We start from the raw sequence: 26432 nt of genomic DNA on the forward strand, positions 1-26432 counted from the left end.
GTTACAAACTACTTAAATTGTTTTAATCAAGTACTGCACATTGACTTTGAAAGTTGGGAAAACTCATTCAACGGAGCACAATGGTTTCCAATGAACAAGTAAAATCTATATATGTAACTAGGTCCTAGCACATTGTTTGCTTATTGTGATATACAGTATCTAAAGACAACACATTATTGGTATTTTAGTTACAAATTTGTTACATTTTTAGTGAGCACTTGGGAAGAGTCACTGTACGCAGCACGATGTTTTCCAGGGAACAGTTAAAAGCTAGCTATGTACGTAGCTGCTTGTTGTGCTGTATCTAAAGAGAAGACATACAGTACTGTACGTTCCAGGCTTGTCCAGTTCGGACGGGTGGTAGTTCATTTTTCAGTGCAGTGAGCTGCAGCGGTTCCTCCGTCAGACGTGACGTTGCAACCCCCCACTGAAACTCTAGAAAGTCTACTAAAGTTTTGTGTGAGAGGGGGAACAACAAGCCCGAGTTACCTACAGAACCGGAGTCTCGGAATGTTCAGACATTTGGACCTTGCAAAAGCGCCGAAATGTTTTTCCAATTGTTCCGCTGCATGGACGTGGTGGCGCCTATTTGTGTAGCTTTGTTGTTGCTGAAAAGATGTGCGTGTTCCGCCCAGGAGGAGGACGACGAAGTTCTGGAGCAAGAAGAGCTCATGGAGTTTTACAGTAAGTCCAGTGCTGGTCATACTTCCAATTGTGGGTCCTGTTTAAGTCTACGTCTTGATCATCTGGAAAGATTAATGACGTGTCGTACATATGTAAATATGTAGCCTACGTGATTTAAAAATAGAATGCAGATGTCCCATAGTTTGACACCCACTGGCTCACAATCACACATTTTTTATGATCACTAGTTGAGTTTATGATGAAAATATGTCTTCAGGCTTCTTCAGTTCAAGATTCTCTGTTATGCGGTGCACGATAGCATGGGAACAAAAAAAAACTACAACAATGAAAGACATAACATGGACAATTATGCGGTATAATGAATCAGAAAGTATTATAAATGTTATTGCTGTCGTAGGATACCTTTTTTCTAAATCATTCTGGAAGGTGTGCCTAAGGATTTGCCCCTCTCATGTTTCAACGTAAGGTCTCCCAAATATTAGGAACAGGCCTCAGTATGATGCAGTGCAGTTGTATCCTAATGCCAAGAAAGTTTGGCAACTGTGTCATGGCTACATCTCTCCAGGATTGCCGGATAAGATGACCAGTTTTATTAAGACTTTTTCTAGGGGAAAAATACCTGATGAGTATATTCTCCAGACTCCAATAAGAAATCCATTATTTATCTGTAGCTAGTTATACTAGTGGTGTGCTCAGTGTTTGAATGGACAGACATAATAATAATTTTTAGGAAATGTAAACGATGACAGACGGTTCAGCTATGCCAGGGGTCGGGAACCTTTTTGGCTAAGAGAGCCATGAAAGCCACATATTTAAAAATGTACTGTATTTCCGTGAGAGCCATATAATATTTTTTTTAACACCGAATACAACCAAGTGTGTGTATTTTTTAGCAAGACCAACAATTTTAGAACATAATAAGTCTCTGACAGTATTCTTTTTAATAACGTTGTTATACTAAAGCTAACCAACAGTATATAAATAACTTCTTACCATTAATGCGACTTCTGGTGCTGCATGGTTTTCTGCAGTACTCTGTATCTTTCTTTCTATTTGCCATCTTCTTCGTCAAAAGGATATAGGATATGAATATATATATATATATATATATATATATATATATATATATATATATATATATATCGTTTAAATTTTATGGAGGCTTAAGAGTCGCGATGAGAGCCATTTTGACCACTGAACACTCCCGTAAGCCTCCTCGCCCTCCAGGCACACAATCCGCAAGCTCCCGCCAGGAGCCCAGTCCCCAAAATCCGACAGTACAGTACACCGGAATGCCTCGACGTAAAGCATGTCGCGGTTAATTGAGGGAGAGAGAGTGAATGACAGAGCGCAGCGACGTGCCAGTGCACACATCAGTACTTATTTTGCACGTTAATATGGCTCAATATCTGCCTTTGCCACCTCAAAATTAAGGTACAAATATAACTCCATAAACGTGCACCTCCAAAAAAATCTTCAAGCAGCGGCTCATTATCGCTCGTCCACGACACTGAGCCAACAAGCTGAGATGTAGTTTGCTCATAGTGCCCACACCACAAGACCGACCCCGACGAAGATCCGCAAAAGTAGCGATTGCCAAAGCTCGGGGGCCATCTGAGGGCTGTGGCTCATTTGTCATTGCATCACTGCAGAAACAAAATAAAATTAAAAAAATAGCAGAAATGACAAAAATAGACACAGTGAGAAAAAGACACCAACACCCAATAATAACACAAAGCTTTGTATTGAAAACACTTTTTACTTTACTTTCTATAAAATAAATGAATATATACATAGCTATAATTTAATATATAGTTTAAATATATATAATATATAATATTTGTTCTAGACACACACACATATATTAGGGATGCCCCGATCCAATCTTCAGGAAAGGGATCGGCTGACGATCCGCTGTATTTGTTAAAATCGGGTAATATCAGCTTCCGTCGCGAGATCGGGCCTATCCGGTTGCCGTATCACGTTCGACACTCTGAGCCACACTCCAACATGATAGGTGCAGTAATGCGCCTCAAAGCTGCCACTCGACTCGCGCCACCCGCAAGAAGAAGAAAACACAACAACACCATGCAGACATGTCCGCGGTGTACTGTGGTGAAGTTAGTTTTGCGTTGGACGTTGGATATTCGCCTCCGTAGCCACAGCGGTAGTTCCCTCTCACTGTGGTCGGACTGCTGCTTCATGGTATAGGGAGCTCCCACGGGAATGATGTATTGCATCAGTAAATGTAAGGATTTTTGCATTTTATTCACAAACCCAAAGAGCACACACTCTATGCTGGTAAAATAAGTGGAAAAGGTAATAAAACTGAATTCTAAAAAATAAAAACGGGAAAAAAATGAATTTGGGAAAAATAAAACGAATTTCATAGGGCCCTAAGAGAAATGTGTTTAAAAAAAATGTCATATATTCCAAATCACACCACAGATTGATTTATAACCATATTCAATTCCACAAATTCATGTTTGTAACAAAAGCTTATTATTATAAAAAAACTAACCAAAAAAATGATTGGTATCGGATTAGATCTTGCGCAGGTTCACGGCCGAGACCGGGGATCTTGGTCTCAAAAAGGTTGGTGACCACTGGTGTAGACTATTGCCACAAACCTCTCATAATAACTTGAGTTATTTCCAGGCTATAAAGACACCTTTCATGTTGCAGGATGTAGGTTCTGACGTCACATTTAGTGATAACATGTCTTTATGACAATAAATCCCCTCCTTCATTTATCTTCTTGTCCCTTTAATGTCCGACCCATATCCTTTTTAGAAAAGGGTCTCTTTGTCCTGGAGAGCTACCCGCTAAAGCGCTGTGTCACAGTGGACCATTCTAACCTGGTGCTCAGGGACTGTCAGCGGCCCACAAGCCGCATGCTGTGGAAGTGGGTCTCCAACCATCGCCTCTTCAACTTGGGTACCAGCACGTGCTTGGGCCTCAACATGTCCGACACCACGCAACCCCTTGGGACTTTCGAGTGTGACATGTTCCTTCCTGTGCTGTGGTGGCGCTGTCGAGGAAACATGCTGTATGGGGCTTCTCACTGGAAGTTGGCCGTTGCTGGAAATATGGTGGTGGTTAAGAGAAACTCTTATCATGAGTGGAAAAGGTACAACACACCCAGAGAGGGGCCATGCTCAAATCCCTATGAAGGTAAACCAAAGCAGGTGGCATTCACAAACGACATACATGGGCCTGCTGTTATTTTATTAATGCATACTGTATGTTTACAGATATCCACACTTTGTTAGGAAATGCACATGGCATGCCCTGTGCTTTCCCCTTTAAATACAACAACAAATGGTACTCGGAGTGCACCACTGAGGGCCGCGAAGATCATCTTCCTTGGTGCTCTACCACCACTCGATATGATGAGGCGGAAAAGTGGGGTTTTTGTCCTGTGCATGGTAAATGGCACATGCCTGTTCATACTGTAAGACACACTATATGGACAACAGTATTGTGAAACACATTTTTATTTATTAATTAGTGAATTTTACCAAAACATTTTTGAAAAATCTATTCCCCCAACATTGTGGGAACAGTTTGGTGATGGCAATTTTCTGTTCGAGAATGACCATGACCCAGTACATAATGCAAGGTCCGTTAAGCTTGAATGTGGTCGGTGTAGAACAACTTGAGAGCACTGACCTCAACCCCATCAAACACCTTTGGCATTAAATAAGATAGGGATGGTGAGCCAAAACCCCTGATGTCATCCCCTGTTGTTGTTTTTTTTTTTTGGAGGGGTGAGATGACATCTTTGCATAATTTTTAGAATTGGCCAAGACGCAAAACCATAATTTGGAAAACTCTGACTAAATGTTTGTGTGTGGACGGGTAAAATTGAGCTTTTTGGTTTGCGTCATTATAAATTTGCGACATTATTGTTACGTTCCCTGAGGGGGTTAGGACCCCAGATGCAGAGGCGGAGAGCTTGGAGTACAATCGAGTCTTTTAATGGCACAGCGTGGCAAAAATTTAAGAACAAAAAGCGATGGTGTAGCATAAAACAGGAAATGATAGAGACACCATGGAAAAACCTACTCTAACTAGGAACAGCTGGAGAACAAGAGAAAGGCTGGGCTGAGCTTAGGGCGATATTACCCAAAGTAGGAAAAAGCGATCCAATGCTATAGGGCAAGTCCACATGCGTGTAGCGAGTTGGAGTTCGGACAAAGAACCAGCGTCCTCCGGCTGTAGGCAGTCAGTTTAAGTAGAGGGAGCAGTTAGCCACAGGTGTGCCCAGCCTTCCCGTCTCCAGCCTGCTCTTGAGTGGCTGCAACACAGAGAGAAAACAGGCCAGGAGAAGGCAGAAGTAGCAAATAACATAAGTAGGCCCTAAAGGCCAGGAGCGAACGTGACAATTATCTCATGTTCTCAAACCTTACTTAACAACAGAACATGAAGTTATTGACTTATGGGTGTTGGTTTCATTTTGTGTAATGATAGATCAGTGGGCGATTAAAAAACATATCTCCTGGGCTCCACGTAAGTGTGCACCAATTTTAAAGATAATATAGATATATTGATGAACATATGTGTTATAATGTACTGTAAGACCAATTCAGTTGCGGTATGTGCGTATGAGTTTTTTTTAGAAGCAGAGTTACGATGCCATACTGTATACAGTACTGGACAGAGTTACACAAACATTTCCATTATCTTTTGTTTGTGAGCAGGGCGAACAGGTAGCACCAAATCTAAATTTTTTCAAGGTGGGCTGCCACAAATAAATGAATGCATGGGTAACACCCACACATGCAATAATATGGCCTGGTGTCGCAATATTTTTGTCCATATGGTGTTTTACAGTTCACATCCTTATATTTTTGTGTTTGTGTGAATCTTTTTTTATCATGAAGCTAAACCGTACTTTTAAATTCAAACTTTCCATGCTAGATTACGGCTGTCAGCATTTCTGGGAGTCACACATTGAGCTGCATGCCTGCTACCAGTTCAACATGTACACCATCCTCACCTGGAGTCAAGCACTGCTGACCTGCCAGGCTCAAGGTGGAAATCTGCTCAGCATCACCAGCCTGGCAGAGCACAGATACATCACAGGTATAGATCTGGGAGACAATCATAACCATGTACAGAATTCCGTTACAGCCTATTTTTGCACTCAAATGTGTTTGATTCTCGCTGTAGATCGGATGGTTACTGTTGGAGCGATGGTGTGGATAGGGCTAAATCACCTAAAGGACAGGCAGGGGTGGCAGTGGTCTGATGGAGCCCCTCTATTGTTGGTTAATTTCGCTACAGGTATGGATTGCAGTCCAACACCACAATAATAAACATAACAGTTAAATGAACACTCGCCTGACAGTTGTGCAGTCAGTTGTGTTGGATGTCATTTGATTGTGCTAGTGTACCTTAAAGGAGAACTACACTTTTTTTTAAATTTTGTCCATCATCCACAATCCTTAAGTGAGACATGAAGACACATCTTTCCCTTGTCTGTGCATTCCGCCAACAATGCTGTATTTACGTAACATGACCTGCATATTAACTAGGAGTCTAACAGTACACTAAAATGTAATTTCGGTTCGGTTCAGTTTCTTGAAGTGCTCGGTTTCGGTTAATTTTCGGTACAAAAAAGGAAGAAAAAAATGACTTAAAATGCTTGAATGACTTCAAATAAATTAGCCTCTGAGTTTTTTTTAAATATAAAAATAATAATAAAATAAACAGTTGAATTTAAACAATTGTTTAAACATTGTGGCGAAATGTAATGGACAGTTACCGTCCAGTTAAATAGCTCACTGTTGCACGTGAAGTCCAACCACCTGTCGTAAGTGAAAGTGAAGTTGAATTTAAGAGCTGATATCTAGCAACTTCCATGGTTTTCTTGGTAACCAAAATCACTTAAGTTCTTACATGAATAGCTATAGCATTGTACTGCCAAACAATTTAAGTTTTATGCGCTATTTTTGTTGTCATTGTTATATTTGTCCAAACAAAGGTACCTTTACTTGTATCAGGCATTAAAATGAACAAGAAACTGAAGTAACAAGGGTGTTCTAATCATTTTTTCCATGACTGTACTTAAAGCCAGCGCTCTCAACAACTTAATATGGATGTAATCTCGTGGCTATCAAAACTCCAATACCATGTGTTACTGCTTTGGCCTGGTCAGAGTTGCTTGCTAGATGTTGTTTATATGCTGAAGTTAACAGTGTTTGCACTAAGCTGGTTTTCTTTCTTGTAGATGTAACATTCACTGCCGGATGATGCCACTTTAAGTGTGCTAACATGTTAGACGTGTTTCCTGTAGCATACCCGATATCCGTGGAACAATGTCGATACACAACTTTGGATTTGTCCACTTGCCTTTGTCCATCCGTAATTTTAACAGGGAAGCCAAAGTGTTCCCAAACAGGAGACCGTAGTGAGATAGGAGGGTCTTCCAGCTCAGGCTTCTCGCTTGCATTTGCCATGATGCCATTTGTCACGCCTGACAGCTACTAGCGTTCCTACCCCTCAGTCAGTAGTGTCCGACACTCAGAGGCGTACGTTCGGAAACTCACCCAGGACTTCACCCAGGTCCGCATGAAGCGCTTATATCACTCTAGTAATACATTATATGAGAAAAATAGCATATAATGATCGAAACAGTATGCAAGTGGACTGAACCGAGCATGCAGAACTGAAACGGTTCAATACATCCATGTGAACCGTTCCACCCAACCAAGCTACAGTGACATTGTTACTGTTGGGGCTAACACAGAAGAGCTACTTTTCTGGCATCATGACACAGCGCCTCACTCACAGTGTCTCAGGCCACTAACTAGAGGTAATGTTTGTTTTTGATATTGTGCTTAAAATAAATATTGATATTTTATAAATATTGATATATAACCTAGCTCTGTGTTGTTGGAGGGGTTTTTTAGAGGGATTTTAGGCAAAATGAAGTGAATGTGTGAATCCCCAGTATGTGCATTATTAGCTGCTTCATGCTAGCAGTTTCAAAATTCAAAATTTACAACTTAAAGAAAAGGGAAAGATGCGTCTTCATGTCTCACATAAGGATGGTAGATGGGCAAAATAAAAAAAAAACTTGCAGTTTTCCTTTTCAGCCTATGAGTGTTTTTCAATGTGATGCTAAACATAAAATCTCACCAATTGTGCACATCACACAAGTTTGAAAATGCAACAAATTCGGTGGTAGAGTTCTCCTCTAATGTGTTTTCATCAGCGCTACCGGCCAGCCCTCTAGAGGAAGACAGACAATGTGGCGTGTACAATTCAGGCCCTATTGGACTCTGGCAGAGTCTTTCCTGTGAGTCTGCCCTGCCTTACATCTGCAAGAAGACACACAATGACACACGCAGAGCTGAGCCACTAGGTGAGAACACAAGAAAAACACAAACACATGTACTGTACATCTCAAGTACAGAGTACATGAGGAATGCAGAAGAAAGAACAAAATGTCCAAGATTTTCTTAGCTGGTCTGAACAGCTGCTATACTCCTGGAGAGAAAGCCTCTGACCTGCCTTTTTATAGCAGCAAGACCAAAACAATGTGTGCAGTGAATATGTGTGCTCAAAAATGTAGACAATCCTTGAGTGTTATGTTGTGATTCCTCCTCTCCAGAGAACTGGCAGTATGTCCATACAGTGTGTGATAAAGACTGGCTGCCTCATAACGGTTACTGCTACCGCGTTCTATCAGAGGTGGATGCAGGAAGCTGGGAGGAGTCCTCTCAGGCATGCATCTCTCACAGGGCAAACCTCACCAGCCTTCACTCTCTGTCTGAGGTGGAGATGCTGCTCAGCCTTCTGGCTAACTGTAAGATATGGCCTCCAATGCAAGAATTTGGTTTTATGCAGTTTTATGTATGAATGCTATGTTTTATAGTTTCTGGTGACAGTTCAGGCGTGTGGATCGGGCTTCAAAAACAAGCATCATCACCGAGTGTGGAGTGGTCTGATGGCTCGCCAGTAACTCTCACAATGTGGCACCAGTATCACCCTCCTCATAGCCTGACTGGTGCAACTCTCTGTGCAAGGGCCGACACAAAGGTGGCAACTCTCTTGTGGGCAACAAACTCGTTGATTCCATTAGAGTGAAACGAATAAGCGGGCTGGAATTTAGAGTACAGTATGTCATTCTTTTTTGGGATGCATCGTAACTCTGTTCCGCCATAAATAATAAAAATGTATATTGTTACTGCCCATTGAAAAGCATTAGTTTTTATCAGAACAAAAAGCAAAAAAAGGATTTTTTGTTTGTTTTGGATTAATGTTTTGAAATGTACATGCTTCTCATTGCGCACAGTCCAGTCAAGCCTATTAAAGTAAAGGCTTTTTAAAGACATTGGGGACATTTTCCTGGCATGCATGTACTGTGAGATGATAATGTCAGAGAGTTGCTACTCATTTTTGAAAATACAAAAATATTGAAGGATTTTGAAGTTGAAATGGTGCACTATTCTACACAGAATGGAAGAAATATGTCATAATTTCTCCCACATGTGGTTGGAATTCTGACGACATGATTTAGTGACATGAAAAGGTTGAAATATTTGAGACAGTTCTCAGTATAATATTGTGCAGTTGTACAGCACTGCAAACTACAACCACAAAGATAAATATGTTGTCACACAAATATCTCTCTGACAGTGTCAATATAAGGAAGTGTCCAGAGAGTATACGTTCTTTACTTTTCCTCCACAGGAAGGTACCTGGCTTTTGGTGTCATGTGATGAGCAACTTCCTGCTGTGTGCAGAAAAGAAAGCCAAACATCAGTTCATCAACACAGAACCTGGGATGAAGGTTGCCGTGAGGTGCAAACACACACACACAGACACAAACAACAAAATTGGGTTTTACTATTTTTAATTATGTGATGTCCCATAACATCAAGTAACAAGGTTTAAGACAAAGCAGTTATTGCTGTGTCAGCACGAGGCGCAGGCGGAGACAATCACAGCTCAACTTCTGTGCAAGCTGCTGGTCAACAGAACAATGAGCTCATTCACTGGGCTCATGACGTCATTTCTGGCTGTCACGTTGTTCCTTGCCTCGACTTGACAGAAATATCAGACCACTGAATCATCAGGCCGTTTCATACAATGGAACACAACACCATAATGGCACAGAGGCCACAATGTCAGCGGATGCGATGACGCATCCTGACTGTTAAGACTTCTGCTTAAGTCAGTGTTTTACTCACTTCACGCAATTAATTGCGCGCCATGTTTACTTCTGTGGAAGTTTTCTCAGCAACATGACTCATACCAGGAAAAAAAACAGAACTACTTCTTTTGTTGAACGTCAGTTTAGCATTTTTCCAGAAAATGGAGTGAAAACTTTTGACTCCAAGCTGAAGAAGGGTGAGTGTTAAAAGGGGCGCTCATGAGGGGGCCGTGGGGTTTAAAAGGGGGCTGCAATTTACACCACTTGTCAAAATACCACTGAAACTACAAACAAACTTGCACAAGCCAATCATTGTGCAAATATACACAGAATACAAGTTTTAGTCCATTTGAATATCTAGTTTGCAACATGTATGCTGACATACTTGTGCGTCCATACTGTACTTGTAGATGTTTGTAGATGTTATGTATTTTAAAGGGATAGTTTGAATTTTTTGACATGAAGTTGTATGACATCCCCATCAGCAGTGTGACTTTGCTCCCACATCATTCCGTAAGAAGAATTCTGGTCAGTTTTTGGTGTTGAACAAAGTAGTTCTGGCTAGTTGGTGGGGTCAGAAAAGTAAAGCGTTTTGCTTCTCAAAACAATATGCGTTCTAAAGGGTAAAAAATACATTTGCATCACAAAACCTTTTAACACGAAAAAGTCAGACTTCACCATTGCTCTGCATTATTTTGTCTCCCTTCATATCACTGCGTGCTGCTGGCTGTCAATTGCTGTGTTGTGTGTTTCACAGTGCTCTGACTTTAGCTCTCTACCCTCGCGTCATCTGCGCATGTATCCACAAACTACTTTCTTCAGCACCAGAAACTGACCAGAACTCAGCTCACAGGATGAAGTGGGGAAAAAGTCACTGTTGATGCACTTACACTGCTGATGGGGGTGTCATACAACTTCATGTCAAAATATCCGAACGAGCCCTTTAATATTCAAGTATGCAGCTATTTTTTTACATGTTATTATATGTATGTAAATATAGTGTTTTAAGAAGAGAAGATTTGAAATGGAAAATAGAATAATTTTGTGCATTTTTGTTGATGGTGCAGGGCTGGAAGCGCCATGGCCACTCCTGTTACACCATCACCAGCCATGAGCAAACTTATAAGGATGCATCGAGCGGCTATTACTGCAATGCTCCCCTCCTTACTGTGGAAAACAGGTGGTTTATTTATACACACATTTGGTATGGTATGGTTTCTTTGTTTCATGCTTAACAAATTACAGTAAGGAACACCATGGGATTTGCACAATTCAGCATGTCTGAAAAGGAGTAGGAAGTAGAGCTTATTTAATCCTACCTCTTCTCCAACTCTTATTACTGATAATTCACACCAGAACCTTTACATGTTAACACTTAAAATATTTAGTTTTACATTTTGTCATTTACATTTTGTTCACTTCCCGTGTGAAAACAAAAGAAGCTGTTGATTTTTTTTTTTAATCAATAAGCAAATAGGAATTGAAATGACACTATATAGCTTTTCCAGTGTTAAGCAAAAGGAAGGAATGACCCTTTTGAAAAGTTTGTTTACAAATACGATTAAAATGTAATAAAAGTGGCATTGTAAAAGTGAAATTGTTAATTATAAACATGTTAAAGCAATAAATAAGTAGCGGCATTAAGTAAGACAAATCCAAAACATTGACAATAAATATATAAATACTGGAGTCAAGATTTGAACTGAAACACAATGTATAAGTAATTTCTGTATATAAATTGGTCAAGAACGTATAGCTGATAATCAATAAATGAATGTGTTTGTTGATGTTGTTGAATTTGGCATAATATTGTAAAGTTGTTATTGTCGAGTGTTGTTGACTAGAAGCCACATCAAGTCTTTGGGAGTTGGCTCTTTAATTACCTTGTAGTTGAGAAGATGTCATTTTCAAAGTTATTTGTCTAGTAGTTCCTTGATGTATTTGACAAACTAGTACTTTGGCTTCCTCTCGTCCTCTATTTGCCTTCATTTAAAAGAATGTATCTAGTTTTTTTGTCATCCAACAGGTTCGAGCAAGCATTTGTCAACAGTTTGCTAAGTGCTAATGGGGCCAACAGCAGCATGTATTACTGGATTGGCCTTGTGGATGTGGAGAATCAGGGGGAGTACAGATGGCTTCATGTCAATGGGTCCACTCTGCCTCTCACCTTCACAAACTGGAACAAACATCAGCCAGGTACACTTTAGATTGTTATCAATGTAAAAACAAACTGTATCTTCATTATAGTGAATCTGTAAATTGTTCATCAGTTTATTTTCTTTATTTCCCTTCTTAGTCAGTTCCAATGGCTGTGTTGCAATGTTCGGTGGCCCTGCTCTCGGTCACTGGGAGGTCAAAGACTGCAATTCCTTCAAGGCCTTTTCAGTCTGTAAGCAGAGAATCAGCGGCTACCAGGAAGTCCAGCTGCCAGAACCCCACACTGATGCCTTCAGCGCTTGCCCTCCAGGATGGGAATCACAGGCTGGAATCCTGTACTGTTTTAAGGTGAAATCATGAACTTTCTCCTCCTACTATGCATCAGTCTCAAAGGTATATTATGAGTTGTCCTCCCTTGTCTCAAGCATACTCTGGAACAAAGAAAATATTGAAATGAAATGTTTTAAAGGAAAACTACTTTTTTCAGGGAATTTTGCACATCATCCACAATCCTTATGTGAAACATAAATCACACATCTTTTCTGTGCGTTCTAAAGAGAGAAAAACTGCACGTAATGAGACGCACCTATTCCACCTATAAAGCCCTCTAAAACAAAACTCCAAAAAATGCCAACAGTGTTTCATTTACATAATGTGACCTGCATATTAACCTAGCTACAGCGACATTGTTATTGCAGAAGCTAAGACTAAAGAACTACTTTTCTGGCATAGTGACACAGCGCCTTGCTCAAAGCCTCTCCATTGATGGTAACACTATGTGCCTCTCAATGCAGCAGAAACACTCGATTTCTGTCAACATGGCTTGGCAAGCTCCACATTTACACCACCAATACACGCCAGTCCGCTCCGACATTTCACTCTCTCTCCCTACCCAAACACACAAACACACACTTTCTATGCAGCTGTTGTTGACAAAAGTAGCATTAGTTGCTATGGGCTCTGTGAAATCAATGCGCCCAGGAAAGAAGTTTCCATAACGCTTAAAGTGACTAAAATACGGCAAAATACTGCAAGTAAATGTTATCATGAATGTGCCTGTTACTGCATTGTCACAGCATGTACATAAAACATTGTTGGATGTTTTTTAGACGACTTTATAGTCAAAATAGTTGAGTCCCATTACGTGCATTGTTAGCTGCCTCATGCTAGTTGTTTTCCCTCTTTAGACGGCAGAGAAGAGGGGAAGACATGCGAGTTCATGTTTCATCAAATGATTGTGGATGACGGGCAAAATTATCCAAAAAAGTGCAGTTTTTCTTTAATCCCATGATATTACAGTCAGTTTTCAGGAGAACATATTTTTGATGCACGTAAAATAAATAATGGGTTAATTATGTAATTGCATTCCTGAAAGATCCTTTTGACCTCATACGTGTGCTACGGCCACTAGGGGGCATATTTGTATTGTATCTCCTGATTGGTACGAGGTGTCGTTAAGTATTATAGTCTTTAGTTAATTTTATTTGTTTGGAACTTTGGTCATGCAAAAGGGTATTACAATTTTTTGTTTTAATCTTAATATCACAAAAATGTGCACAATTTAACTAGGAATTGTTCACTCCTCAGCTGACAATACGTATATCTTTTAGGTGTTCCATGATGAAAAAGTGTTAATGAAACGTTCCTGGGTGGAAGCAGATTTCTTTTGTCAGGCCCTCGGCGGCCAGCTGGTCAGTTTTCATCACTATGAGGAGCAAGTGTTTGTCAAGCAACTCCTCAGTCACATGTTTGAAGGGTTGGTACTGCCCTCTGTGTCTTGCTAATTGAGGAAACTTATAGGCTATATGATTACAAATACATGTACTACAATATGTCACTTTACCTCGTATTTTTCATATTTCTAGTACAAGGAATTTATCCTTTGATTTTCAAAGGTGTGGTAGGTCATTTGAGCAGGATTTGGAAATGTGGATTTTATATTTATGCAAATATATGTATGTATTAAGACAGCTTAGCAAGTTCACAATTCACATGAGAGGAAGCTGGCATGTTGAACACCTACTGTAACTACAGTTTGTTTGTGTTCTGCTCCTACTTTTCAGAACAGAGGGTCGCTGGTTTTGGGTTGGATTAAATAAGAGAGACCCTGAACATCCTGGAGTGTGGGAATGGTCTGATGGTTCACCTGTAAGTACCCATACAAATGCCCTCTAACTACTACAGATACGCCCCTTCAGTGAAGTAACCAAAACATTAGAAACACCTTTCATGTTACACTGCACTACTAACCCCTTATGTAAGCGTGCCTTATGTTGTGGCCATTGAGTCTATTTATATTGATGTCAGTTTTTTTGTAGGTGATGACCTCCTTCATAGAGGATAAAAATGATGAGGATGATAGGAGGGACTGTGCAGTATACAGTGACCTGACCAACAACCTCATTCCACAGCCTTGTGATGGCAAACATGAGTGGATCTGTCAGCTGCCTAGAGGTAAAAGTCATCACCACAGCGCAGGTATATATAAAGACCATGCCGGCATCATTTACCAAACTGACCTGTGTTTCAGGTGATAAACTGAAAAAACCCTACTGGTACACTGAGCGTAAGTTTAATGTTTTCATCTAATTCACATTTTTACTTGACTTGATTTTATGAAACGTTGCAAGTTAGGTGATAGTGACCTGTGGTTCCTCCACAGAGAGCGAGCCATGGGTGTTTTACCGTGGCGCTGAGTACCTGGTGGCCAAGCAGCCTTTTGAATGGGACGCCGTCTCTCTGGCCTGCCAGATGATGGGAGCCTACCTGCTGTCCATTCACTCCAGAGAGGAGCTGCACTTTGTAAAGGAGCGCTTGAGGCGGGTTCGTTTATTCAACTTATATTCATAGAACTATCACCTCATTTCTATATAAACTGCTTGCTGATTGCAATTTAACCTCAAGTTACCTAACTTGGTGTCATCTTATCTAGTGCGAGTCAGCACCTTGTCACCCTTTGAAAGTTCAGTTGGTACAGTGGAGGACTGTAGGGGCTGCTCGAAGGACATTTTTTTTTGACTGTGATTTGCAGTTGTTTAGAAGTGGGCTCAGAACAGGTATCTCAGTATGAGACAGCACAATCTTACATCACAGCACAAACCTGAAGCTGAAAGCCTTAAACCCAACCCGTGAAATGTACTAAACCCGAGGTTGCCAAAGTGGGGTACACGTACCCCCAATTGTCATTGGGGGTACTAGGGGGTACGTGAATAAAAATTAAAACAATTAGCGCCTAACTCTCTCAATTACGAGTGCGCCTGAACACCTTGCGGCGCCAGGAGAATGGAGTAGGAAGGAGAGAGAGCGTGAAATTGTTCATTGCTCTGTGTGCATCATATGAACAAATAAATAAGTTTGATGATTATTTTGCGGATTAAGAATGTTTAATCTTGAATATTTCATTTATATTGGTGTTCCAATCCCCGCACGGCGCAGCTTTATCATGATTGTTAAACTTTCCCCTTCAATTTGGTATTAAATGAATATGCAGACTTAAACCATAGCCGTTGTGAGTGGACAAAAAAAGTGAAGCTCAAATTCAATCCATTCAAATGGAAGGATGCCAACATTAGACTGGAATAAAAGATATGTAGGATGAGAACTTTTCTATTTATCAGTACACACAAAATTTATCAAAATGTGACCATGAAAAATACACATTTTTGACTCGGAATTACTATAAAATTAATTCACCAAATATGTTCAATATTTCAAGTTAATTAAGATAAAAACGGTTTCTTTTTGTTATGTGTGCAGGAGTAGGGGGTACATGGCTTCAGGTCAAATGTCTGAAGTGTCCCAAACTGTAAAATGTTTGGGAACCACTATACTAAATCACTGGGATGTTGCATTATTGAATGGACTACTAGCACAGTTCTTTGTAACATAACAAGGAGCGTTTGATGCGGGTTTGCATATTCACTTTTATTTTTTGAAGTTCTACTTTGTGAACATATATAGATCACCTCATTTCTACATCAACTGCAATGTAATCATAACACAGTGTCATCTTGTTACAAATTGAATGTGATAACATATACAAGGAGTCACCCCTCCATCAATCAGTTGGTAGAGCGGCGGACTGTTGAAGCTGCTTGCTGAAATCCTTAGGTCGCTGGTTCAAATGTGGATTCAAAGACTTTTTTTCTTTCCCTTTTACTGTGGTTGTGATTTTCAGTCGTGTAGAAGTTTGCAGCATCACACGTAAATATTAGAAACAGCTCTCCGTGTGAGTGCAATTTCACATAACTGCATAAAAATCTAGCTGAAAACCTGGAACCCAACTCATGAAATCAAAACGTCCTCAATTGTAGTGTGGCTCTCGAGATGTCTGGAATTTAGTTAGATACATGGAAATACAAATACATAGGAAACAAATTGTTCAATAAATTATTTTTAGTCCAAAATAAATTTAAAAAACAAAAGTAAAAAAAAACACAGCTGAGATCAAATTTGCACCCTCTGGTTTTAAAGGCAGCAGCTGTACCATTACACCAACAGGAACTAATAAGGGAATAGGTGAATCCTGCCATTTTATTCTGCAGCATGCTGTCATTGAATGCGGTGTCAGATTACTCGTATCTTTTTTTATCTCCTGCCTCGAGCTGACTTGGTGCTTTATGCCTCTAACAGCCCCTTTGCTCAAGAAAGGGACCACATGGATTCCATGGTCCATGGAAAAATGGACCCCTGCGAGTCCATTTTTGCTGGCGACAATCTGGTGGCTGCCTCCATCTGTCTAAGCCTATCGACGAGCCCTGTCCATCTTTCGGCCATCTTTCTAAGCCTATACCCAGGGCTGGCTCCATCTTTCTAAGCGTATCAAATGTTCAGCTCCATCCTTTGGCCACCCAATTGCAAGGCGAGCGGCAACTGTTTGTCCTGCGTACGTCTACGGCGCGGGTCCAGGAAAACTCAAGAGGCAGTGTTTTCAGCTTGGCGACTGTGTCGCTAAATCTGCAGATTTTCCACACCCTCGTTTCTCAAACCTGACTAGTGAAAAATCTTTTTCTGGCGTTGTTGTTGTTGGCGTCACAAGCCATCAGTGCACTGTCACTGTACACTGAGAGCATAGTGGAGCGCTACACATTCATAAATCACACATGTGCACGGCGCGATGCTGCCGGGGTGGATCTCGCTCTGTTTTATAGAGCGAGATCTAAAACTTAAATGTTTCGTGAGTTTCATTAAATTACTACTCATTACACTCAAGCCTCATTGGGACTCGGTCACTTACCTGTCAGTGTGTCAGAATGTGTGATGGGAGAACGTTGTGTGATTAATTAAACAAGTTGTCCTATCTGCAAGATAAATTGGTGGTGCATGTGTAGGCCTACTTTGAAATAATTTAAACACTGAACTACTGTATGTAGGCCTTTTTGAGTCGTTTGTGTAAAAACAAAATGTAGCCAACTTTAATATACAAAAAGCCCATCAGAGTTCACATATCTACATATCAGTGCTGTCGACTTAATATTCTTTACATCACTTGACTCATGACAGGCAATTGAATATTTTTCTGCTGAATTAATGCCATCAATTTGCCTACTGATGATGTTTGTTACCATTCTATTAATCCTGTCCTTGACTGTCTTTGCAGAGAGAGACATTTCTTGAATTTTCTGAGTAATTTCCTGTTTATTTTTTTAATTCGGAGAATACACGTAGATGCTCTGATATTTTTATCAGCGATTCTTTTATGTATTCTCCATCTGTGAACAGCTTAACAAGGGTCTCTTGAGGGAGGATGGCTGTTTATTCACTTTTCATTTTTGAATTTGTCTGTGTGAACTTAAGTTCTTAGAGCTATCACCTTATTTCCATATAAACTGCTACCTGATTGCAATTTAATCTTGTCCCCACCATAATGAATTTGTCAAAGGACTTTTTCCTTTTGTTGATTTGCAGTTGTGTAGAAGTGCACTGCATCATATGTAAATATTAGAAACAGCGCTCAATGTGATATACTGTGGTGCAACTTTACAGCACTGCAAAATCCCTGAAACCCAACCCGTGAAATGTACTTAACCACTGGGGCGTTTCACAGTTCTTTGTAACAATGTCAACTCAATATACACCTCCTTTTCTCATATGAGTACACATGTAGCTCAAAAACACTTCCTACACTGTATGGTCATTCTCATGCGTGAATGATTCTTAGGCTAGCACTGACCCACTAAGGAAGAAGAATGTTTCTCTTGAATCACTATTGAATCTCTTGTGTTGCTGTGGCTGGTGATGACAAAAGAAGGCAATGAAAGTTGTTGAAATAGGACAAGGAGAGCGACATACGTAGAGAGAGGCCCTGAAAGGCTGATCTTCCAACACAGTGAGGACTTAATCACGTTGTTGTTTTCTGTCTCTCCTCAGCTCTCAGTGGGGCCCACTGACTGGTGGGTTGGACTTTCTATGAACCAACATGGAGAGGAGGTCAGGTGTGTGTGTGTTTTGGAGCTGCTTAATATCGAATGTTGCCGTTCCCTTACAGTAGTTTGCAATTGTATGTCTAGAATAAATCCATTTTTAATTACATGACTGGAAAACCAATTGTTATTGCTGCCGCTTCAAATCTACACTCTGTAGCCACAATGTAAGGTACACATGTTCGCTTTTACATTCATCACGTGTCACGTATTTAACAATGTTAATTAGCATTGGTGTTAGAGTTTGGTGGTGTATAACTGCACTGCATTGAACTGGGAGGGTTTTCTAATATTTTTTGGTTACCTTGGAAGTGAAGAATTTTGGATACAGCGTTTGTATTGGATGTTAGCTTGTGCATGTTGTATAACACACAAGCTGTTTCCCCCAAGTCACTGTTTAAATAGTATAAGAGGTGATGTTAGAATGATGTCTGAAAAGTAAACATAGTGCCACTTATTTGGGTTGACAACATTCAGTATATCCAGTATATTTGTTATGTTTTGCAGGTGGAGCGACAAGACAGAGGTTGACTTTCACAACTGGGCAAAGGAGACTGATGTACATGATGTTCGAAAAACTGCGTTGTGTGTCACCATGTCTTCGTCAACAGGTAAACACATCACACACACACACACCTGTGACACCTCTTGATTAGAACATGTGCGTGGATGGATTGTGTGATGCAGGAAAGTGGTCGACCAATAAATGTGGTGATCTTCATGGATATGTTTGTAAGAGAAAGACTGTCTCAGTGGTGGAGACACCTCGAGAGCCACACTACATTGGAGGGTGTCCAGAGAAATGGCTGTACTTTGGACACAAGGTTCATACACACACACACAAACACACAAAAAAAATATAGTGACACAGTGTTGTCATTTGTATGATAAAATGAATGCAAACATGTTCTGAATGAATTCTTAACTAAAGACAATTTAAAGTTAATAGAGTGAAGATTGGAAATGAGATGTTAAACACTTCTACAACATTGTTTGTCTCACTGGCCTCAAATTTAATCAAGTCAGTACTTATCCTTGTGTCTTGTACCGTGGCATCCAGTACCCCTCCATTTATCAAAGGCAACTACATGCAAATGGGACCATTCTCATTGTGTCTAAGTACATGTGTGTGTCTGTATGTTTAGTGTCTCCTGCTTCACCTCCCTGATAGTCCAAAGGAGGGAAAGAGTTGGAACGATGCCCAGTCCATCTGCTCCTCATTCCAAGGCTCACTAGTGGCCATAGAAGATGAGATTGAACAAGGTCAAATTAATCATTAAAACCGAATTGCCCAATCCCTCATTAAGTTGTTTTTTTACACTGCATTGTTGTTTTTGCTTGTCTTTTTTGCACAGCCTACATCACCATGCTGCTCCAGGGAAGCCCTGTAGGTGTGTGGATCGGTCTGTGGACTCAGGACACCATGAAATGGACCAATGGGAGACCAGTAAGCTACACCAACTGGTCTCCTGTTGAACCAAAGAGCTACCTCGATGTAAGCTCCTGTGAAGAGAAACATTGACGCACATTATTACATACAGTTTGCATTTAATCTTATCATTCATGTGAATCTGCAAAATCAAAAGCAAATGCTCAGGTAAATAGTGTCCATGACCATCAGATAATTTCAACTACGGTATTTTTTTTTTTGTCAACAATACACGTAAGACCGAAGCTGCATTAAATTATCTTCACGTTCTACTATTTTGATCACCACACTGTGATAATGTGCTTACTTTGGTTGATGTAAACTGGACAGTGCTTGCATTTACTAGAAAGGTGAATATGTGTACTGATATGTACTTGATGTAACTACAGGAGGATGAGTTGCTCACTGGCTTTTCTGATGAACCACTGTGCATTGTTCTGTCCAACAACCACAACTTCCATCTGACGGGCAAGTGGTATGATGAGAAGTGCAGTGAGGACGGCTATGGCTTTGTTTGCCAAAAACCACAAGGTATGAGTTCTCCTTCCCGTTTCTAACAATTCCCACCCCACCACACATTCATAAATGATTATCATTAAATAGAACACTGTGGTATGACACAGTTCCTTCAATGAATATGCAAACACAATACAATACTGTATAAAGCTGTGTCAAACATTCTTACAATGGTAGTAATGCTATTTAATTAATTATAATTTGGTTACCTTGTTTAGCTACACACATGGAGCAAAATATAAAAAACAGCTAGTGCAGTTTTACACCACTACAAAATGCAACCACAATAATAAACAATCTCCATATAAGGCAGTTCTCGTGTATGTCTATCAGATATTGTGCAGGTATACCGAACATGTCCGGTTTGTGAAGAAATAGGAAAATAACATTCTTTGTCACATATTTTTGTCTTCATTGTGATCATATTTGACCCAGATACATCCAAACCTCCCACCCACTCCTCTCGCCACCCTCTCCCTGGCAACATTGAGTACAGAGGTCGCAGTTACAAGGTGATGTCTAGCAACATGAGCTGGTACGATGCCGTGCTTATGTGCATTGACAGCGATTCGGACCTCGTGAGCATCACGGATGCCTACCACCAGGCTTTCCTTACTGTCCTCGTCAATAGATTGGGTGTCCCGCATTGGATTGGACTGTACAGTCAAGATGTAAGTGACTGCTTATGAAGTGTGTCCTCAGTGTTTTCTGGTCAGTTGTTTAGAATTCGGGAAATCACTGGACATTTCTGTTCCGTTTGAATTATAGTAGCTAAAACATAAAATGGCTAGCTAGAAAGGTTATATGAAACAAACAGACGTTATGGGTCTATCGATGCATTATTGTGAGTAGGCATGGGCCAGTTACCAGTTTCAAGGTACCACGGTATGAAAATATCACGGTTTAAAAGCTGCTAAAATAGTCCGTTATACCGTCCTACGGTATGAGAGAAAGTGGAGGTCCGGTGTTATGCAGTTTTGATTGCAGGTCGCGAGAGCACGCACGCTCCACTGAAACTTACACTATGATATGCTCTACTATTTTTTAAGACACAGTACTTCATGGAATTGAAGCGACACTTTTTGTCGGGTTTATCAGTAACGACAAATTGCCCAACCAGTGCCTTTGTGTAAAATTAAAAATAAAAGTGTTGCACTTGACGGAGCTCCGCCCATTCACATATCTGAAATATAATGCCGAAATATTGAAAAATATGCCTCAAGCTCATTCATTTTTAGTAAACAGTGGGATGCAATATTCGGCAGAATAGATTTTGGATCTGCCGAGATTTGCATCCCCCTTTCTGATGCCTCGCTCAATTTTTTGTTGTCTGATCACAGCATACATCCGGTATATCTGTCTCTTTTCTTCGTCTGTTTTTGTTTTGTGTGGAGTTAACAATTGCTGGTATTGGTAATATAAATGTGGGACATTGTTTAGAAAACTATCTCAGCTTTGTCTTGAGGACACATGTGAATGAATACAAAATCATTTTATTTCATATGCATTGGTGTATCAAAAAATATAGAAATGTTCATTGTCATTATTTAATATCTACTTTATTTATCACACTCCATTCATTGCAGTTGGACATCACACCATACCTGTGTCTTGATCTTCTACATCTTCTTCTGCATCTGTTTACAGAGTAGTATCAACTATCAGTGGTCCGATGGCAGTGATACAGTTTACACACACTGGGACTCGGCTGAAGATGACTTTGTGACAGGAGAGTGTGTATACATGGACGTGAGTGGAGGATGGCGGCGAGCTGACTGTGAAACTCTGCTGCCAGGAGCCTTGTGTCACATTCCTCCACCAAGTAAAATATTATCTATATGAGATGTATATCAAACACAGCATCAGATTTGATTCCAAGCCTTGGTATTTCTAATTTGTGCAAAAATGACAGCACCACACCACTCTGCTGCTCTTTCCTTGCAGGAAATAAACCATTTGTCTCATATGAGGCGGTGTGCCCATCAACGTGGGTGAAGTTTGGACACGGATGTTACAACTTTGAGCCGGTGGTGCAGAGGCTGAGTTTTGAGGAGGCACGAGAGCACTGCAGACAGAAAGGTAGGGTGTAGGGAAAGAAAATGTGTGGGGTACAAACCACTGACTTAATGTCTGATGTACTTTATTGAAGTCAACAGAATCAGTTTAATATTATAGTGCTGAATTCATAGTGCTCAATCATTTGTGCCCCAATGGTCAATTTAAGACTAGAATGGAGCCGGGGTTGTATTTAGATGTTCATTTCTTTGTGAACCAGCAGGCTACTTTTGTTCTGGTTCATTGAGAATGATAGAAGACATAGATAGACGATAGAACTAGGGACTCTACCATTAAATTCTGATAATGGAGGAAAGGTTCCTTAGGAGTGATCCCTCCTCTGGTGCTCTCATTAAGGTGTTTTCCATTTCCTCCTGGATTAAATGCCAGCTCTCCTTTTCCGGGTCAGCCCAAAAGGACAGCCTACCCGGGTCTTTGAGAGGTCAAGAAGTAGACTTTCCTCCTTTGATCAAATAGTCAGCTAGCTAATTCTGCAGAGCCCTTTAACGAAGAAGATGGCAAAAAGAAAGATACGGAGTACGGTGCAAAACCATGCAGCACCAGAAGTCGCATTATTGGTAAGAAGTGTTCTATTTATTATTGGTTAGCTTCAGTATAATGTTATTAAAAATAAGAAATTCCGAGACTTAATATATTCTAAAATTGGTGGTCTTGCTTAAAAATGCACATATTTTGTTGTATTCAATGTTTAAAAATATTATATGGCTCTCACATTTTAAAATATGTGGCTTTCATGGCTCTGTTAGCCAAAAAGGTTCCCAGCTCCTGGCGAGCATGTTACCAATACAACATAGAAATAGAAATAGAAATAGAACAAACTGTACCAAAAAATGTCTATATTCTTCAGTTAAACTAAATGAGATTTGTCCTTCGGCCCAAAAAGGGGAGTGGCGTTAATGTTTGTCAGTCATTCACGGCTCGTACACAAGCAAATGTCTGTAGTGTGCGCTCACATACACGCAGTCTCAGAGAAGCTATCGACAATTAGAAGTCAAGGCTGAGGAGGAAGAGTGTGGGATATAGTACGTTCAAACACTTGCACTCCCATTGCAGTACCTAACCATGATAGACAGCGCCTATAATATCTTATTGGGATAACACTGAACATTAATTTTCACATTCTGTAATGTTTTGCAGTCAACATCTCAGATATCCTGTCTATCGAGAATGAGGTAGAGAACCGCTTTGTTCTGGAGCAACTCTGGTCTTCAGGGTTCCTTCACCAAAGCATGTGGTTGGGGCTTTATTTCAACATTGACAGTGAGCATCCATCCATCGTAGTCGTCATACCATAACTAACTTCTGAAATCACATGACAGTTTACAATGGCTTCTATTTATAGCAGACTCTATGGCCTGGGTGGACGGTTCACCTTTAGACTACACCAGCTGGCCCGGCAAAGCTCCAGACTTCAAGCTGATGACTGCAGATACTTGTGTCACCACCAGGGCCACTGATGGAGTGTGGCACTTGTCAGGGTGCACGGAAAGGCTGGGCTTTATTTGCAAAACGATCTCAGGTAAATTGAACTGAGTATTTACTACTGAACTGACTTGACGTTGATAAAGGCATTTCATCAAAATGGCATGCTCAGTGCTCAAAAGACTAGAAGACACAAATGTCTACACAGTGTCTGGCAACTGCATTCTCCATTAGAAGTAAAAATGTCCTCTAACTATTAACTACAACTGGTGAGAAAGCTCAGTGTGAAAATGATTGGCAACTGCTGTTTTGTTTAATATTACCAATGCTGCCACCTGGTGGTGTGAAGAGTTTCATGGAAATCGAAGCAGTAAGATATGCAAATTATGCTTTATTGACTGACAACTGTACTCTTGTGGTGGTCTGTTCAGTGCAAATTTTGTCAGAGGAACTGAAATGATTATCTGATTCAAAGTTGAAATAAATACCAAAGAAAATTTTAACTTGAGTTTTGTTGGCTTGACTAACTACTTGATATGCTCTTGTTCAGATGTACCCACTGAGGTGGAAGTGCAACCAGTCAATGGTAAAGTGGACTTAAATTACAATGCTACAAATGCTTTATTGTGCTATAGATAGCATGGAAATAAGGTGCCTGGCTACAGTTACTGCTGCAATGATAAAGAGCATCTTACAGATATTTATTATACTGTACATACTGTATGTGATTATTAAATACAGGACCAGAAATAACAGGTTTTATGCATAAACATTTGTCTACATACTGTATAACCTCCATATTGTGTTCTTTGTATTTCAGGATTGCATTACGGAGTCATCCTTGCCGCTGTGCTGGTAGCGGTGTTGATCTTTGCTCTGCTGGTAGGAGCAGTGTGGCTTGCTTACAGGAGAAACCCTGCACATTTTCAGGGGCTCCCTTCCCTGGGTAGCGCATATTACAGACAAGGCGGCTCCCGTGGTACAGAGTCTGATGGAAACGTGCTGATTGCTGAACTGGAAGATCACTCAGGATAGTGTGTCTTTTTACCGGAGGCCACAAATGACTATGAAGCTGACTCTGCAAGAGATAAGCTCTCTACAAAAGAGACCCCCTGCCGAAACCCGGGATCGAACCAGGGACCTTTAGATCTTCAGTCTAACGCTCTCCCAACTGAGCTATTTCGGCCTATTGCAGCAGATTTAGGAGTAGTGTCTCAATGAAATTGAAAACGGGACACTCATGTACGACTCAAAATCTATTTTACATTAAAAAAAGACAAGATTGTCTCCATCTCAAGAAAGAGGAATCGGAATTCAGTATTCTGTCATTACTTGTCAGTATTACTATTACTATATTAGATGTAAGTACATGTTTTATAGTTTTTGTATGTTCAAAGCTATCAAACTATGCAAAGCAAAATATAAGCTGACATTTGCAAAGTACGTAGTTCCGTACATTTGTGGTGGGCCCCAAAAAAAAGAAATGTTGCTGAGCTAAAGTTTAATGGAATGACTTCATGTGACATGTGCATTACTTCAATACACAATACATTTTCTGTATGTATCTTTGTTTCTTGTTCAGGAGGTTACTTCAACTGGTCTTGCAACAGAACAGTTACTGTGTGTAAATTTGAAGGTCAAATGATAAAATAATGTTTTATTTATCTCAACTGAAAGCCACAGTTGACAGTAAGAAGTAATTAGGAAAAATGTGACAGCAACGTGCAGCTATTGACAGTCGTAAGAGAATCTGACAGCAGGATGTTAGTAATTCATAGCTACTTTGAAGGAATAAAACCATACCAGATGCACTATGCAAAAACAAAAGAACAAAATCCTTGTTGACAGGGTGTGTGTGTGTGTGTGTGTGTGTAAACACCACTTTTAATGGAGGAAAGCATAACATTAAGTTTGTTTTGTTGCATGGAAACTTAACTGTATTTAGTACATATGATGAGGAAGTATTTGTGGTGTTCCACAACATACAGTAAAGGTACTTCACTTGAACAAACAGGGAGAAATAAGGATGTTTTGAATTAAAATTACATTTGGTGTCCGACTTGCGAAGGCACTTCTATGTTTTAAGATCGGTAAAATGTTCCCCAACTTGTGCCTATACTTTACCCTTAGTCACATATACTTGTATATCAGTATACACAGCTAAAAAAAATAAAGGGAGCACTAAAATAACACATCCTAGATCTGAATTAATGAAATAATATGAAATACATGGTTCTTTACACAGTCGAATGTGCTGAAAATCACACAGAAATGAAGAATGGAAATCAATTTTGTTATTATTGGGGGTGTGTTGCTGTCCACCTGTTTATTCCAGTTGCACAACAGCAGGTGAAATTGATTGTCAATCTGTTGCTTCTTAAGTGGACAGTCTCACATCTCACAGAAGTGTGATTGATTAAGTGTTCCCTTATTTTTTTGAGCAGTTTATTTGTGACAATATGGTTTTTACATTTATCTTTTTTAAGTGTTACTTACAAATTTGCCAATGAGTCAGTGGTCTGTTTCCCCCCATATGTATATATCAATATATATTTTTACAATACATCCATCCATCCATCTTCATTGCCGCTTGTCCTCA

General features: G+C 40.1%; 1 protein-coding gene and 1 non-coding gene across 4 annotated transcripts; one reads left to right on the plus strand and one right to left on the minus strand.

Moving 5' to 3' along the window:
- The first annotated feature begins 257 nt into the window (after positions 1-257).
- Positions 258-26274, plus strand: pla2r1 (phospholipase A2 receptor 1). 3 transcript variants are annotated; one of them, XM_054771665.1, is made up of 30 exons: positions 258-684; positions 3439-3819; positions 3900-4073; positions 5569-5733; positions 5821-5934; positions 7868-8017; positions 8267-8461; positions 8531-8694; positions 9349-9459; positions 10879-10991; positions 11838-12007; positions 12108-12316; positions 13579-13724; positions 14032-14116; positions 14287-14422; positions 14499-14534; positions 14631-14791; positions 18338-18402; positions 18898-19001; positions 19078-19214; positions 19536-19653; positions 19746-19885; positions 20209-20350; positions 20771-21006; positions 21983-22157; positions 22280-22414; positions 23549-23671; positions 23757-23930; positions 24384-24419; positions 24654-26274. In XM_054771665.1, exons 1-30 carry the CDS (start codon positions 546-548, stop codon positions 24866-24868), a joined length of 4449 nt encoding a protein of 1482 aa, XP_054627640.1. In that variant the 5' UTR covers positions 258-545; the 3' UTR covers positions 24869-26274. The 3 variants fall into 3 exon arrangements, with proteins under 3 accessions (XP_054627640.1, XP_054627641.1, XP_054627639.1); XM_054771664.1 differs by having other exon boundaries at positions 260-684; positions 23754-23930; positions 24654-26273; XM_054771666.1 differs by lacking the exons at positions 3439-3819; positions 3900-4073 and having other exon boundaries at positions 259-684; positions 23754-23930.
- On the minus strand, positions 24947-25019 carry trnaf-gaa (transfer RNA phenylalanine (anticodon GAA)). Its single transcript has one exon. It is a non-coding gene; the product is annotated as a tRNA-Phe (tRNA).
- Positions 26275-26432: the final 158 nt, after the last annotated feature.

Source organism: Dunckerocampus dactyliophorus, chromosome 3 (genome assembly GCF_027744805.1).
Source record: "Dunckerocampus dactyliophorus isolate RoL2022-P2 chromosome 3, RoL_Ddac_1.1, whole genome shotgun sequence".
Taxonomy (NCBI): domain Eukaryota; kingdom Metazoa; phylum Chordata; class Actinopteri; order Syngnathiformes; family Syngnathidae; genus Dunckerocampus; species Dunckerocampus dactyliophorus.